The following is a 16,927-nucleotide window of genomic DNA, read 5'->3' as shown; positions in this document are numbered from 1 at the left end:
CCATAGCTTTTGATATTTGCATGTCAGTTAAATATGGCCTATTTTAAAAAAATATGGATTCTTATAGTTAGAATAAAACTAAAACTTGGCCCATATTCCATTCAAAGTTCCCAGTTTTTACAGAAGAAACTAGATTAGTATTTTAATTAACTTATCTGTTAGTTCTCTTTCAACTCTACAAATCTACTTCCATTATATCTTCTAGATTAACAAATATTTAAATGTGAGTTTCTTAAAAAAATAGACTGGCATTTGATTTAAATATATTTATTTAAATGTGTATATATATATTTAAATAAATTAAATATTATATACATATTTAATAAAGCACAGAGAGAGGATGGGATGAGATAAAAGCTTTCTGGAAGTTCTAGTTCTAATAATTATGCTAGGCTGTGAAATTTTATTTGAGGAGATAGACACAGTAACAATTACTTTTTGAGTAATTACTAAAGCATTCCTTTCAGAACCACCAGGGAAACGAATTCATAGGTAACATGATTCAGGTCAAGTTTCCTGTACTTGCTAGAAGCAAACCTGAACCCTTCTCTTCCTCATTTCAGAACTCATAATTCTCAGTAACCAGCTAATGCCTCCGAGGGAGAGAAATGATTTGCCAAAGCACGCAAGAGAGAAAAATTATCTCGACAATAACTTCATCTTTGTCTCAGCATATTTCTTGGAGGTAGCATGAGTGATAATAAATTTTCTTAGTCATTTTTGTGGAACTTGCAGCCCTGTAATTATTATATTTCATAAAAAATTCACTTGCTAGAGGTGGAAACATCTCACATTTGGAGTAAAAGAAATAAATAAATGTGATTAAATATGGCCCAAATAAAGTTCTCAGGCTTGCGTTAAATATTAAATTGCTCCTTGTCTAAAATAAAGTGAACTCTTATTAAAATAATCTGCACAAGTAAAGTTTAGAATAAATGCATATTAGAATACATAGAGCATTTACTGAAATTTTTCAATGTTAACACAATTCACATAAGTAATTATTTACATTCTTTTTCCCAAAAATACTCACCATTAGATTTGAGTTAAACACCATGCCATTGAATATTAAAAGTTATAACAACATCCAAGTGCTTAGATTGTTATATTAAATCAATGTTTTAAAAGTTACATTAGGATGTTATTATTTTTGTCATTTATATGTTTGCAGTTGATTTATTTATCCATTTGTAAATTATGAAGTTTTATTTATTATAATATACAGATGTAATTGTATGTTAAATGACATATCGTATATAATACATACAGATTTTTTAAAAGATATCCTTTTGTACTTACACTTAATACCCAAGAAAATGGAGGCAGTTAATGAGCCCACGCAGAAAATACATGATATCACCATCATAAGACACCATGTTCCTAAACAAGGAATAGGGACAATAAAGTTGAGTTAGAAAAAGTAGGTGAAAGGGTTGGGCCAGGATAAAACTAGACTGAGTGAAAGAAGGAATTAACCTTAGGCATTTCAACCACAGAATTTTTGACACCATGTAACTGTAACAGTAAAAAGAGAACTCAAACTCTTTGAAATGCAAGTTGTAACTTGGAATACATTTGATTGCAAAAATGTCAAATTGAACTGACATTTTTAATAACATACTTCTTTTACCTTTATATGTGTATATGATGCCACAAACTTACTAACTAGTTATATGTATTCTTTCCCAAAATATTTTTGAGATTGTAGCAGATCAGGAAGCAAGCTTTTATTTTTGAAAGCAAAAGTACTATGCATCTCCTCATCTCTTTTTAGTGTCACTTGAACATGATTGGTTCAAAGACTATATATATATATATATATATTATTGCTTTCAGAGAGGAAATGAGAGAGAGATAGAAACATCAATATTGTGAGAGAATCATTGATCAGCTGCCCACTGGGAATCAGGCCCACAACCTGGGCATGTGCCCTTGACTGGAATCGAACTCAGGACCCTTCAGTCGGCAGGGCAACACTCTATCCATGAGCCAAAACCAGCCAGGGCCGAAGACATTTCTTTTTAAACATATAGTTTTGGATGAGGAACATTTTTCCCAGAGGTAATTTTGCAACTATTTAGGGGGGGGGAATGAAGATTTTGTAACTGGTTGTATTCTCAACACTAATCAGAGAAAAATAGACAACATTTATCTTTGTATAGTGGGGTAAGCGGAATACTGTACCAGCCCAAGATACCTGTGTTCTAATCCCTGGAACCTGTAAATGTTACCTAATGTGGCAAAGGAGACTGAAGATGTAATTAAGTTAACAAATGTAGGACAGAGAGGATATTCTGTTCCTCCATCTGGGCTCTTGTAAGTGAGAGGTAGGTGATCAAAGGGACAGAGTGCAGTACGATGATGGGAGCAGACATGGTGCTGCTGGCTCTGAAGAGTGAGGAAGAAGCCAGGAGCCATGGACATGCAGCTCTCGAACTGGGAAAGAACAAGGGAAGGGATTGTCCCCTGGAGCCTCTAGAGCAGTGGTTCTCAACCTTGGCTGCACATTAGAATCACCTGGGAATCTTTTTAAAATCCTGATTTCTGGGCCTCATCCTCTGGAAATTCTGTTTCTTTGTTACTAATGTTGTGGCCCCACCTCATAACAAAGAAACAGAATTTCCTGAGGATAAGGCCCAGAAATCAGGATTTTAAAAAGATTCCCCCGTGATTCTAATGTGCAGCCAAGGTTGAGAACCACTGCTCTAGAGGGAATGCAGCCCAGTAAGACCCAGTTCAGACTTCTGGTCTCTAGTCCTGTAAGTTAATAAATTTGTGTTGTATTAAGCCCCTGGGTCTGTGGTAATTTGTTACATCAATAATAGGAAACTAATATAAATACTAAACTTAATAAAGACAGAACTGATTACTATAGCAGATAGCTCCAGGCTGATGAGATTTGACCAGTTTTTCAATGTCCATTTTCCCTTTATTTCTTAATATTTGTCAGACAATTTGCAAAGGAGTATTTATGCAGAAACTGAAATAATAAAAAATATGATTTTTTTTCACTTATTTTCCAAATCCAGGAATTCTTTGGGGAGAGAGAGAGAGACAGAACTACACATTTGTCAAGTCCATTGCTCTTTTCACTTCATCTTTACTTACTACTGCTATTCTTTATTTCATTTTTAAAAATTTTATGGATCTCAGAGAGGAAGGGAGAGGGAGGAGAGATAGAAACATCAATGATAAGAGAGCATCATTGATCAGCTGGCTCCTGCACACCCCACACTGGGGATAGAGTCTGCAACCCAGGCACATGCCCTGACCAGGAATCTAACCATGATCTCCTGGATCATAGGTCGATGCTCAACCACTGAGCCACTCCGGCCAGGCTATTTCATTTTTTAATGTTAGCATAGCCTGCACATTATCATATTCTAAAATGGGTTACCTCATTAGAAAATTCACCTGGGCTCAATATGTAATGGGAAACAAAACATACACTGCACAGTCTTGGACCAAATAATTAGAACTGGTTACCTGAACATTTGGTGGAAGACTGATGTTTCTGGGAAGGGTGTGGAGTTGGAGTGTCCCATTGAAGGGAGGTATAGAGATCTTCATCCTGCATGTCGGAAGGGCTTTGATAGGTGAGGCAGTCCGCACGAGAAGCTAAGACAAATAACTGCTTTTGTCGTCAGGAGCAGATTGGTGAAAGAACTGAAATTGGCTATTTTTACACACCGGTGGGAAAATCTGTTGGGGTTTAAGGAATAGAATAATGCATCTTCATCCAGAAAGTAGAAGTTTATGAAGTTTAATCCAAAGCACGACTTGCTAAAGAAGGAAATGAGAAAGGAACTGAACTCAAATGGCCACTGATAGAACCTGCGATTGGCCTGGTTCCTAAGATGTAGCAGATGTTTCAGGTGATAGCACTGAATTACTGTTAAATGAAAAGAAATGCAAAAAAAATGTACTTATATTTGTTATAGGACACAAAGCATGGGAATGACGTGGATAGCAAAGATACAAATGTAGCTCAGTTTGGGCAATCCAGGGTGTAAGGAGTGTTGTTGGTCACTGTGTATCCTTAAATAAGAAAGCTAGGAAGAGCCCTAACTGGTTTGGCTCAGTGGATAGAGTGTCGGCCTGCAGACTGAAGGGTCCCAGGTTCGATTCCGGTCAAGGGCATGTACCTTGGTTGTGGGCACATCCCCAGTAGGGAGTGTGCAGGAGGCAGCTGATCGATGTTTCTCTCTCATTGATGTTCCTAACTATCACTCTCCCTTCCTCTCTGTAAAAAATCAATAAAAATATATTTTTAAAAAAGAAAGCTAGGAAGGGATTGCATCCCTGAAATAAATTTACACACTATTAGGTTAATGCAGTTGCTGTGAGAAGTAAATCTCAAAATATCAGTTTAACACAATGCAAGCTTATTTCTTGCTCACATAACATTCTAGCTTCAGTAAGCCTGGTTACTCGGTAGTTTTCATTCAAATGGAACCCAGATGCCTTCTGTCTTCTACTTCTAGCCATGGAAAGGAGACAAGAAGGTGGCAAATCCACATCTTGAAAGCCGTAACCTAGAAGCAACATATCACCTCCACATGCACTAATGGAACACCTGTGTTTGGATCTAAGGCTCGGCCCGATAAATGTAACTTTTGCCTGGCTGGCAAGCTTTCTGTGACAACTTCACTCTAGAAGGGAAGCATGAATTATTTAGTAGATAGATGGCTATTTCTGCCACATCCTGCGCCTATTGCACTGGTATTGAGAAATTTGATACTTTAATTATCATTGGTCATTTGTTCTTCTGGCTAAAGGTCATCTCTCAGTAATTTACAGTCTGCAAACCCCAACAGTCTGCAAAATTGCAATGTTCTCTTTTGTTTCAGTGTCTCACTGGATCCATCATTGATCTCTGCAACCGAGGGAAACAAATGGCTCTCAGGGGTATTCTAGGGGCAATTCATAAAGATGCTGTTTACGAACTTTTGATAAGGATTAAAGGAAGCAAAAAGGGGGCTGTGGATGAAATTTTGTTAAGGATTTAAGGAAGAAAAAAAGAGGAGGTGATATATGCTTTGGGGAGCTGTTATTACCCTTCTGCCTAAGGGGTCCAGAGAAGGGTGTTTAATGACACTTTTGTGGCCCGAGAGAGAAAAGACCAGCGTGGTAGACAGAGAGCCAGGGGAATAAACACTCTGTGCACTCTCCCGGTCACCTTCTGATCACTGCTCGCACCTCCCAGCGGCTGAATTTGCTGGAAGCCACAGGCCCAGTCTACCCTGATGATGCTGTTCATCTGAGCTCTGCCGCCCAAGGCACAGAGTGGGGATAAGGAGAACTCAAGAGGCGAATGGAGGATATCCAGAAAGTTCTCCAAGTATTTTATAAGACTTTCATGTGACCTGAGATTCTGATGTGAAAAATAATGTGACTTAATCAATGAAAATATTTCTGTCTTCAGGGGGAAAAAAGGTAGAAACCATAAACATACCAAATGTACATTAAGACTAACATCAGGAACATAGTTCAAAGTGTTACCATTAATTTCTAGATTCTCTTAAATTTTATCAGCACTTCCTATTCTCTAGTAAATTTTTTTGGATTCATTGGGATCTCTTAATAGAAGATTAATATGAGACTCATTTTATATTTGATGTTTTTAATCATACTTATTTATATTCCAAGTACTGTTTCCAAGGGATTTGACATGAATTATTGTGATTGTCACAACTCTATGATACAGGTTCTACTATTAACTTATTTGTAAATTGAGGCACAGAGAAGTCAAGTTATTTACCGGTTTGCTTATGTAGTAAGTAGAAGAGTTAGTATCTGAAACCAAGTGGTCTGATCACAGTACTTGTGCTATAGTCTGAGTTCATGTACAAAATGCTTTCGAGATGAGTGTCAAAGGAAAAAAAACACACCAAAGAATCTCTGTAAGCACAGTTTTATTGGTCACATTTGTAATTAATTATGTATTTGCCATGCACTAAGACAGTGTTTCTCAACCTTGGCTGCACATTAGAATCACCTGGGAATCTTTTTAAAATCCTGATTTCTGGGCCTCATCCTCCGGAAATTCTGTTTCTTTGTTACTAATGTTGTGGCCCCACCCCATAACAAAGAAACAGAATTTCTGGAGGATGAGGCCCAGAAATCAGGATTTTAAAAAGATTCCCAGGTGATTCTAATGTGCAGCCAAGGTTGAGAACCACTGCACTAAGTCTTTGAAATTTTGTTGTACCATAGTGATATATAAATATATACATATTTTCATTTGGGGGAGATAAAACATTAAAGTCCAGAGATATGACTGATTTTTAGATCGTATACAAAGCTATAAAAGTAATACACATTTATTGAGTGTTCATTACATGCTTGGTACTCTGCTTGATGCTTTATATAATCACATTAATAATCTCACAATTACCTTATGAGTAAGGTAATACTATTAAACTAATTTTATAGACACACAAAAAAAGCTGAGTTTGAAAGAGACTAAGTAACTTACAAAAGCCACATAGGGATTGAGTTCTAAAGTAATATTAGTTGAAATCTATTGAAGATGACATATCAGAATCAATTAAGGGAGCTTATTAAAAACAGAGGGCTGTCTCCTTAGCCTTTCAGCATAACTATTTGTATTTGAACATCTAGTGTTTTCACAAACACCTCAGTTGAGAAGTTTGAGAATCATGTTTATAAATGTTATTAGCACTAATTTAAGAAGAAAGTGTACCTTCAGGGAAGCTGTGGCAAGGAAATGCAATTTTTGCCTGTTATCCCTTTAAAGGGTGCCTCTCCACATGTCTATAAATATTTCATGAGTTACTCAGCATAGAACTGTCAGGAAAAGAACTAGATAAAGTATTTTTACTTGCTGATCTGTCTCCTAGCCTATGGCCTTGATAAGAAGCATTTATTCATTTTTAAACTCCATCAGGTTTCTTGCAAACTTTCTTTTCCTTCTTTGCACAGAAAATTACTGCTGTTGAGTTTTACAAGAGGTAGATTTAGAATAGAAATTATATTTGCATAGTGTCTTACTGAATGTGAGGCTTTGTAATGAACTATACACAATGAGAAGTCCTATTTTTTTCTGTTTCTCGTGAGGCAGAAACTGTGCTTGGTGCTGGGCATAGAATAGCAAACAGGAAATCCAAGGTGTATGGAGTTTCTGATATAGTTAATACTCTGAAGTTTTATGCTATGTTGTAGAACTGTGAGGTATATAAGCTAGGTATTATCCTATCCCCGTGGTCGGCAAACTGCGGCTCACAAGCCACACGCGGCTCTTTGGCCCCTTGAGTGTGGCTCTTCCACAAAATACCACGTGCGGGCGCGCACATACAGTGCGATTGAAACTTTGTGGTCCATGTGCATAAGTCAGTATTTTTTGGAAGAGCCACACTCAAGGGGCCAAAGAGCTGCATGTGGCTTGCGAGCCGCATTTTGCTGACCACTGTCCTATCCTATATACTAAAACCCAATATGCAAATTGACTGAACAGCAGATCAACTGGTCACTATGATGCGCACTGACCAGCAGGGGGCAGACGCTCAAAGCAGGAGCTGTCCCCTGGTTGTCAGTGCATTCCCACAGGGGGGCACCACTCAGCCAGAAGCCAGGCTCCTGGCTGGCGAGTGCAGCGGTGGTGGCAGGAGCCTCTCCCACCTCCACTGCAGGTGGGTGGTAAGGAGAGAGGGGTCCCAGGCTGTGAGATGATGCAGGCCGAGCTGAGGGAACCCTACCCCCCCACAGTGCACGAAATTTCATGCACCAGGCCTCTAGTTTTGAATATGAGAAAATGGAAGTTAAAGAGACTACATAATTGGCCCATGGTTGTACTTGAGATAATCACACCATCTAAATTATTGTTCTGATTCCAAGATTCATATTTTTCCCACTGCCTTGTGCTGTCTTTCAAACTTGGGTATTTTATATGGTTCTGAAACTTAAATATTTTGCATAGCTTAAGTCAACTAAGTCCAAACCTTTCTTGTTCCAATTGAAAATATATGTGTGTTTAGGTCTGAAGATACAGTGAATAATACAATGTTGAGATAATTAAGAATGGAAGACAAGGAGACGGAAATTAATAGAAAAAGCACAATTGGAAACAAAAGATCAACTCACAGACTAGCTTCTGGATGTACAAAGAAGGGACCAAGTTATCCCTTCGTATAAAGAGATATATAAAGAGGGGACTATGTGGTGCTGGTAGGAAACATAATGACTCCAAGGGGAATAAAGGGAGAAATAAGTAATTTTTTGGCTAGTGATTCTTTCATCCAGATCTTTTATTATACAATCAAGCATTTGTCCTTGACAACCTCCCCATCTCTTTGCATTAAAGTAGTTTGGCCACCTTTGCCATGCCTGCCTTTTTATCACACATTAAATAATGTTTGTTCTTGCAGAAGCTAGGGTGAATTTTCCCATTATGAAAATAAGCACAATTCATATTTTCTTTTGCATTTTCAGAAAGCTCAAACCTGTGAATGAAAAAAGTAGACATGAGTTCCTTTGAAAGCCAAACAATCAGCAATAAAACCCTGTGTACAATTTTGTTACATAAAGTGGAGATAAAATTGTGGGAAAAGAAAGTTACAAACAACATTCAGATCACTGAGAGACTGCCAATCTGCTTGGGAGTATAAAGTTGTCCATTTGAATAGGTCAATAATGATTTAAAATAGAATAAGATTAAACAGCAAGTGAACAGTAGTTACAGATTAGTCCAGAGAAAGAGAGGGCTGGGAATCTGAAGCAATTGGAAAAGCTTTATCTTTTTACCTTTTACAGAAGATAATACCTTAGTTTTGTCTTGAAGGAAGGGTAGGATTTAGATGAGCTTCAGACAGCAATTAGCTGCACAGAATGGAAATGAGCTCATGGAAAAGTAAGTTGATTAAATATTTTTGTAATAAAGGTTTACGTTACTAGTATAAGATAGCAGATATAAGCCAGCACATTATATTGTATTAACTTGTTTATATTCTCTGCTACACTGCTTATGAGAGGAGGACAACATGCACATTTATTAATTCATTTGTCAAATATTTATAGGATGCCTACTATGTGCCAACGTTTGTTTGTTTTTCGTGTTGATGACAGAGTGGTTAAAGAGACAAGGTCTGTTCTACTGGGGAACTTGCTTAATAGTTGGGGTATTCTGATTTGTTGAAAGAACAGAGGGAACACCAGTTTGCTTGCAATATTTTGATTGAGACAGCAAGTTATAGGAGATCAAGGTCTATGGAAAGACTTGCTTGCAGTTGAAATATCCTTGTCTCCTACTCATAGAAGATACTTAATAAATATTTGTAGATAAACTAATTAAAAATGTGAGTAATAATCAGATTGTATAAATTTTGGTTAATGAGTTTAACTTTTAACGGGAGAGACATTGCAGTTTTGATATACAAGATAAAAAAAGGTGTTGAGACTGAAGGTTGGAAAGCCACATGAAGGAACTCAATGTAAATGGCTCCTTTGACTGGATTATTTGCAGACAGGTGGAGCCTTATGACCAGGACATCAGAACCACCTTGTGAACGATGATGAGTCTGATTCCTGGAGACCCCTAGGGTGCAAGAGTAGGTACATGCTACAGAAAAGTCAAAAGGATCCATGAATAACTTTCAGCCACAAAATAATAAGGATAATTTTCTTTTAAAAATATATGAAGAAAATTAGATTAAGCTAAAAAAAGACGTAAACTATTCTAATAGTAAAGTGGTCAGTAGAAATGAATGAGAAAAAACATTGGGAATAGAGGTGGATTGTGACTTAGATAAAGAACAGAGGAATGGGATGATACAAAAAGCAGGATTGTCTTACTACCAGTGTTCTCTTGTTAGGATTAGGGTGTAAATTACTCAGCTTCTGCTTACATAACCCACAGTAAGGTATAGAACTACCTCCCAACTTATCCAACTTATAAGTCACTTGTACCCAAGTGGATTGAGTGTCTTGGAAATAAAAATTGCTGTATTCTGAGTGCCCAGTGACTTACATATTTTTGGAGGGAACTGAGCCATCTTCCCACTTCCAGACTTTATTGGCATTCTGGCGGGACAGTCCTACCCAACGAATTAATCCAGTCCTGGATTTGATATATTCCTATTGCAAACACAGATAAAAATAATGGTCAGAAAGCTTACACAGTTCTTTTATTTTTCACCATTATCTTTATTTTCTTATTACAGCTTCCTGAATTCAGGTGTGTGCCAATTTATGAAAACCTAAGCTGACCCAAATTCTTCACCATAGAATCACTTTGTTCATAAAAAAAGGCTTGAAAACTTAAAGAAAACAAACAAAAATTTTAAAAGTTCTAGTAACCACTACCAAACTTTTGCCCCTATTAACCTTCCTTTGAGGGTTTCCTTCATGCACGTTTGTTCCTTCAGCAGCACTCCAGCACCTGCCATGGAGGCTTATAAGCCCTGGCCCACTGGGCTGTGACTCCCGGCACCAGGAGGGGACCCATGCTCGCAACACTCCATCAGGCCCAATCACCTGAGACCAGTTCTGGGCAGCTCAGTGCACAGAGCTCAGAGGGGCCCCTGGTGGCAGAGGGTTCCTTGACCTGGAGCTCTGGAGTGGGGCCCTAAAGACACCTAGGAGTTCACTTCACCACGAGGCAGAGAGCATGAAAGGACAGAGGGAACAGCTCTGCAGAGCTGGAGAGGTGGAGAGGACCCGGTGAGTGAAGGGAGGGCTGAGGCATTAGTGGGGGCTGGAAGGCAGGCTAGAGGAGGTGTCCTAGCTGGAGACAAGCTTGGTGGGTGATAGAAGCCATGCTTGCAGGGCCTTGAATGCCAACCCAGGTATCTAGTCTTTCCCCAAAGGGCAATGGAAGGCCCAGAAAGTTTTGTTTTTAGTAAAAATTTTCAAACAAACAAAATTAGAGGAAATAATATCATGAACACTCATATACCATCACCAACATTTAGTAATTGTTAGCATTTTTCCATACTTCCTTCACTGCTGTTTTATTGCTGTCAAACTATTTTAAAGTAAATTGCAGATATGAACAAAGTTCACTCCTAAAGTGTGACTTCAGTATGACTCTAATAAATAAGGACATTTTGCTATATAGCTGCAACTCAGAGTTTCGAGGACACTAAGTTAACAATAATATCATGTAATTTCCCCCCAAAATGTCTTTGTTAAAAACTGGGAGGCAATCCAGGACCACACGTTGCACTTGAGCTGTCCGTCAAACTTGAACCTCTGACTCGCCCCTTCTTTTTATGACATTGACCTGTGAAGGGACCCGTTGTCCTGCAGATGTGTCTGTTGCTTCCTTGTGGTGTTGCTGGACTTGTTCCTCCACTCCCTGAATTTCCTGTACACTGAAGTTAGTGTACAGGAGTTAGTGTACGGGCTTCAGACGTTCAGGGCAAGCCTTTGGGACAAGGACACCGAATATGTTTTAAAACCAGGCAGGATGGGCTGATGGGCAGCATCTGGCTTTAAGTGCACACGAATCTCCCCAGGGTCTCGCTAAAAAGCTGCTTCTGATTCATTCAGCAGGTTTATCTGGGTAGTGAGGCCTGGCTGGACTGCTGGTCGGAGGCCCACATTGGGGAGCTCAGAGAGGAGAGAGAGGAAGGATGGGGAGGAGGGGACACCTCCAAGGTCAGCATGTGCTCCTCCCCTACTGCTGGGCTGAGAGGTGGGCATGGTGTCATATCCAGGACAGTCGATGCTGTCATAGTCTTCATGCCTCCAGCGACACTCCAGGAAATGGCAAGGTGCCAGAGGGATGGCCCAGCGCCTCTGAAACCTCAGGGTCCCAGAGAGAGAGCACGTGCTCCTGGGTAGGCCTTCTGGGGAGGTGGCCTCAGCTTCCCCCACTGGATTGTGCTCCTAAGTCTTGGCCTTGGGGGCCCTGAGGGCCTGGCGGAGGCGCTGAAGTGGGAGAGGAAGGAAGTGGGGAGCAGAAGAGGCCAAGGCTGTCGCCTCCCAGCCTCCAGAGGGGCCTCCAGTAAACAGGAAGGCCTGGTGGCTCCACGGTCGGGGGCTCCGGAGGGGTGAGTCCAGAGCCCGTCTGGGCCTGAGCAGCCTGGAGCACAGAGCTTCCTTGCTGGGGCTGCAGACTCAGAGAGGTGGTCTGGCTGTCCCAAGTCACACAGCGGGGCAGGGAAACAGAGTCTCACCTGACTCTCCTGCTTCTGCCTGCTTCCTGGGGGTCTGGTGTGGGGTCCCCTGCTCGTGTTGGCCTCCATGGTTCAGAGGGTGCTGGATGAGTCCCACTTTTAGGGGCCTCAGTTTCCCTTTTAATGAATTCAGAGCCCTTACAACTGACTCAGAGTTTCAAGACTCCTGACCCAGTGGAATTCTTCTGCCTCCAAGGTGGTCTTCAGGGTCCCTCAGACCTTGGGAGTGGGTTTTACCCGGAAGGCCAACATCCCCAAGAGGCAGCAGGCACCGGGCCATTCCCATGGGCCAGGCACTATTCTAAGCAATGGGCCTTTGAAACTTCCATGGGCTGCCCTGGCCAGCGTGGCTCAGTTGGTTGGGCCTTTGTCCTGTGCACGGAAGGGTCATGGGTTCGATTCCCAGTCAGGGCACATGCCCAGGCTGCAGGTTCTATGCCGGGTCTCAGTGCCTACGAGAGGCAACTAACTCCACAGTTCTTTAAAGGCACAAAGACAAAGCTTTGTTATAACACCCTGGACCGCAAGAAAGTTAGATTATATTCTATGTTAATATCACTTAATTATATTTGATATTTAGAATTGTACAAAGTTCACTTGTTAGAGAATGAAAATTAAAAAAAACAAAACAAAACATGCTGATATTTACTGAGCTTGATAAAATTCTCAGAGTTTCACAAACCAGAGAAAAAAATTTTGTGTGTGTGTTTTTTTAAGTCAATTTTTTCACTTCAGATTTTTCTCCTTAGGATTTTAAAATATTTGGCATGGGAATCTCCTTACCAGAATGTTCTGGCTGGCAATCTTCAGCAGAGTGGCATTCATGTTGGCACAGTACTGCTTACTCTCTTCCCAAGTCAGGTTGTGCCTGAAGAATCCATAGCAATTACCTTCATAATATCTCCAATTTTTGTCACATGGGCTTTCCTTATGGCCTTAAGGAGAAATCAAGCTTAGGAATCCTTTTATTCTAAGTAGGACTTACTTTTCCTATAAATTCAGTGTTTCCTACAGAGAGCATTACAGAAATACTCTAGGGTAGGAGAGATGAAGTTACCAAATCATACTTACTGAAACTGTCCTTCTGTTCTGATGGTTTCATTAAATCTTGGCAGAACTGGTTTGCTAATAATTGTTGCAGAATTCCTGAGAAATTTTTATTCTCAATTTGTAGATAGTTTTGTTGTGTGACAGCTAGATGTAAAAATTAGTTAATACTTTGTAATAAGGAGAATAAAGATAATGCAAGGATCTTTCAATAAACTAATTTCACTAGGGTTATCAATCTATGAAGTGTTTACTAGACCAGTTGTTTTCAACCTTTTTCATCTCATGGCACACATAAAGTAATTACTAAAACTGAGGTACATACATTTTTTTTTTGCTAATCTGACAAACAAAAAGGGTATAATTTTGATTCATTCACACTGGATGGTTATTGTTGTGTGATGTTGTCATTTTTTTTTAATTTGACAATCTAAGGGAAGTCAGTGGCCCTGACTAAGTAGTCAGGTATTGCATGTTTTAAACATTCTTGTAGCACACCAGTTGAAAATCACTGTATTAGATACACATGAATAAATGAGTGCTGAAAAGAGATCAAGGCAAAAGGGAAGGGTGTAAAGAACAAATTAAGAACTAAGAAAAACTGACAGGGTTATTCAGATAATAAGTGAACTATTTGAAGAAAATAATAACAAATAAGAAAATGCCATGATCAATTCGCATTCCCACAGCAGTTGTTTTGAAAATTTCCTTAAATACAGATTTCTAAGTGGATTTCATGTAGGCAAATAAACTCTGTTTTGTTTTTCATGTATTACCAAAATATCCATTTATTTAAAAATGCATATTAATTTATTTTATGCTAAAAGTACTGGGATATTCAGGTAAATAAAAAATGTTGAATGGAAGATTCTAAAATAATCTTATGAAAAAATAAGCAGGAACACAAACAAACAACTACACAGATAATAACATGGCATTGGAGGGCTTTTAGATTTATAGGGAAAATAGAGGGAATAGAATGAACAAAATCTCAGGTGAGGGACAGGGTTTATTTGTGAAGTGGAGAAAAGTCCTTGTTGGCAGGATCTTAAGATATGCAGGAGAACGGAAAACAGTTTCAAAAGATAGCGTGGATATACACTGAGGAGAAACTTAAGAATCGGTCTAAAATTCTTGAAAATAAGTTTTAACTCATAAGAAATCTAAAGATGATTTTAATCAGGAGAGAAAGTTCAGAGTTCCCTTTTCATGAGAATATCATGGCAGCTGTGGCTAGAATAACTGGAGTAGTGATAAATAGACAAATACGGACAGTTAAGCTCAGTGGCATACGCCAGGACCCTCAGGCATTGCCTTCTCAGATGCAATCATTGAATGAGTCAACACTTACACATAATCCCCAGAGCCACGAGTCCAACAACCAGCCCAATGCACAAGACCAGCAGAATCAAAGCCATTACCCGCCACAATGACGAGGAAGCAGGGTCAACTGTGGGCATACAATAAAGATGTCAGGGAACAGGTGTGGGCATGGTTATGGGGCAGCGACACTCCTGGCCCTGCCCTCTCTGGATTTTTTTCAGTGATGTAAACAGCATCATGGGAAGATCTTGCCATGTTCCCTTGGTGATCACCAACAGTCAGCACAGCACACCCCCACTCCATACCTCCATTCCCGACCTCAGAGCACGTCTCTCTGAGTCTAAATATAACTTACACTCTGTGTGTTTGTTTTGTTTTGTTTTGTGGTCATCCCCATAAGTAACTGCTTTAATGAGCAAGACCTAGAGAATCACACCCATTTGCTGACATGTTAAAAAAATGGGGTTTTCAAACATTCCCTTCCTTTACCCTCATGGTTTCTAGTCCCTCTGGCATTAACCTCTGTAAGCATAAAGTAATGTTGCTTGCTTGTATCTTTTCTTGTTTGCTGCCTAAACAAGTCTATCTGAATCTAAGTGGATAGTATTCAAATGCTATAGGAAAATAAGGCCATTCAGGAAAATAAAACCATACATGCTATACTAGTTAAAAAAAAAAAGAAAAGAAAGCTAGAGTTGACCCATTTATATAATTAATTTTCAAGTGGCTTGCTCTGGTTATTCTTACCTGAGGTGAGAGCTGGCTTGCGAGTTTTAATATTTAAGGTGATGTATCCATCTTCATCCTGCATGGTTTCCTTTGCACTGCAAGTGAGCTCAGGGTCCAATGACTTTGCAAAATGTAGTGTCCACTTTTGTTATTTCAGTGTCTGTCAGTCTGTGATCCTCCTCTCTCTCATAAGGTGGAGCCATGAGTTGGGGATGTGTGGGTTTTTGTGTTTTTTTTTCTTTCCATTTTTTTGTTTTGTTTTTTTCTTTCCAGGAAGCCCTTTCATAGCTGCTTAGAGATACATGGACCTTGAACATAAAAACACAAAAATAATAATAACTTGTTGAAAGGAGTAGATAGCAGCATTTGTTTCTCATTTCCTTATCTTCAACTCTAAATGGAGGGATATCCCATCATGTGTATCCTTTCAAAGAACAAAAGTTCATGCTTGATCTTAACCCTAACAAAGTCTGGATCACATTGTTAAAATAAACTACTTTCTGATGAGAATTCGGGGGCAAAACACCAGTAAATATATAGCCTATCCTATTGTGAGGAGAAAAAGCTAATATCACTTGATCAAATATGGGTTTAGTTGGATATTTCATGGTCTTATGTTAGAAGGAGCCATTTCTAATTATGACCTAGAATTCAACCAAATACTTGCATTTTTCTCAAATAAAATTCTTCAGAAATTCAAGGATTCCACATGAGGCAGACATCATATTTCTTAGGTTTAGGCATCAAAGGACAACATCAAATAAAGTGAAATAATGCAGAGTTAGTGACTTGATGTGTTATTACCTTTCATTAATGTTTGCACTTTCAAGCGAATTTCCAGGAATGGAAAAATCCTAATTCTATGAAATAATGTAATATTAAGCACAGTGGTGCTATACTTGAAGAGATATTTTTTTAGAGAAGAAATGTATTTCTAGTGTCCTTTACATCTTATATAATAAAACCCTCATATGCAAATTGACCAAATGGAGGAATGACTGGTGGCTATGAACTGACCACCAAGGGACAGACGCTCAACGTAGGAGCTGCCCCCTGGTGGTCAGTGTGTTCCCACAGGGGGAGTGCCACTCAGCCAGAAGCGGGGCTCACAGCTGGCAAGTGCAGCGGCGGTGGTGGGAGCCTTCATGGCAGCACTAAGGAGCAGCAAGCCGAGCAGTAGGAAGCAGTAAGCAGGTGGGTGGTAAGGAGGGAGGGGTCCCGGACTATGAGAGGGCACAGGCCAGGCTAAGGGACACCCCCATCCCCAGTGCATGAATTTTGTTCACCAGGCCTCTAGTCATAATATTTATTCCACGCATTTAACTTTTATCATAACAAAATTTTAATGTTAATTATTTCTCAAAAAATCACTTAGTTTGATTTAAATGTATTGAAGTCTTATAATGTCTAGCATATGAGCAGTTTACTTAATCTGTCTCATTCTTTAGTCATTTTTGGAACAAGAAGTAGAATCCTCTATAATAAAAGGCCAGTGACCGAAACGGCAGAAAGACCAGAACGACCAGAGACCAGAACCACCGCGACCCCTCGCCCTGGCTGGCCCCACTCTCCAGCCGGGAGCCCACCCCGATCAGGGGCATGGCCAGCCTGCAAACCACCCTGGGCCCCTTGCCCTGGCTGGCCCCAGCCCCCAGCGGGGACCTTCACCCCAGTCAGGGGCATAGCCGGTC

General features: G+C 39.7%; 2 protein-coding genes across 2 annotated transcripts in view; both read right to left on the bottom strand.

Moving 5' to 3' along the window:
• Positions 1–3,577, bottom strand: part of CLEC9A (C-type lectin domain containing 9A) — a 15,210-nt gene extending 11,633 nt beyond the window's left edge. Inside the window, exons 1-2 of the mRNA XM_006084336.3 lie at positions 3,487–3,577; positions 1,300–1,380 (exon numbers count right to left, since the gene is read on the bottom strand). Of these exons, the coding sequence (XP_006084398.1) occupies positions 1,300–1,380; positions 3,487–3,577 (172 nt within the window). The remainder of the gene's footprint in view (positions 1–1,299; positions 1,381–3,486) is intronic.
• A 4,740-nt stretch (positions 3,578–8,317) lies between these two features.
• CLEC1B (C-type lectin domain family 1 member B) lies at positions 8,318–15,318 on the bottom strand. Its single transcript, XM_014451670.2, has 6 exons — positions 15,255–15,318; positions 14,536–14,634; positions 13,209–13,331; positions 12,921–13,072; positions 9,986–10,092; positions 8,318–8,462 (listed from the first exon to the last, which is right to left on the bottom strand). Exons 1-6 carry the CDS (start codon positions 15,316–15,318, stop codon positions 8,318–8,320), a joined length of 690 nt encoding a protein of 229 aa, XP_014307156.1.
• Positions 15,319–16,927: the final 1,609 nt, after the last annotated feature.

This window comes from Myotis lucifugus, unplaced genomic scaffold (assembly GCF_000147115.1).
Source record: "Myotis lucifugus unplaced genomic scaffold, Myoluc2.0 scaffold_10, whole genome shotgun sequence".
Taxonomy (NCBI): domain Eukaryota; kingdom Metazoa; phylum Chordata; class Mammalia; order Chiroptera; family Vespertilionidae; genus Myotis; species Myotis lucifugus.
Note: the sequence above shows the minus strand (reverse complement) of the source record. Positions and strands in the feature narration are given on the sequence as shown.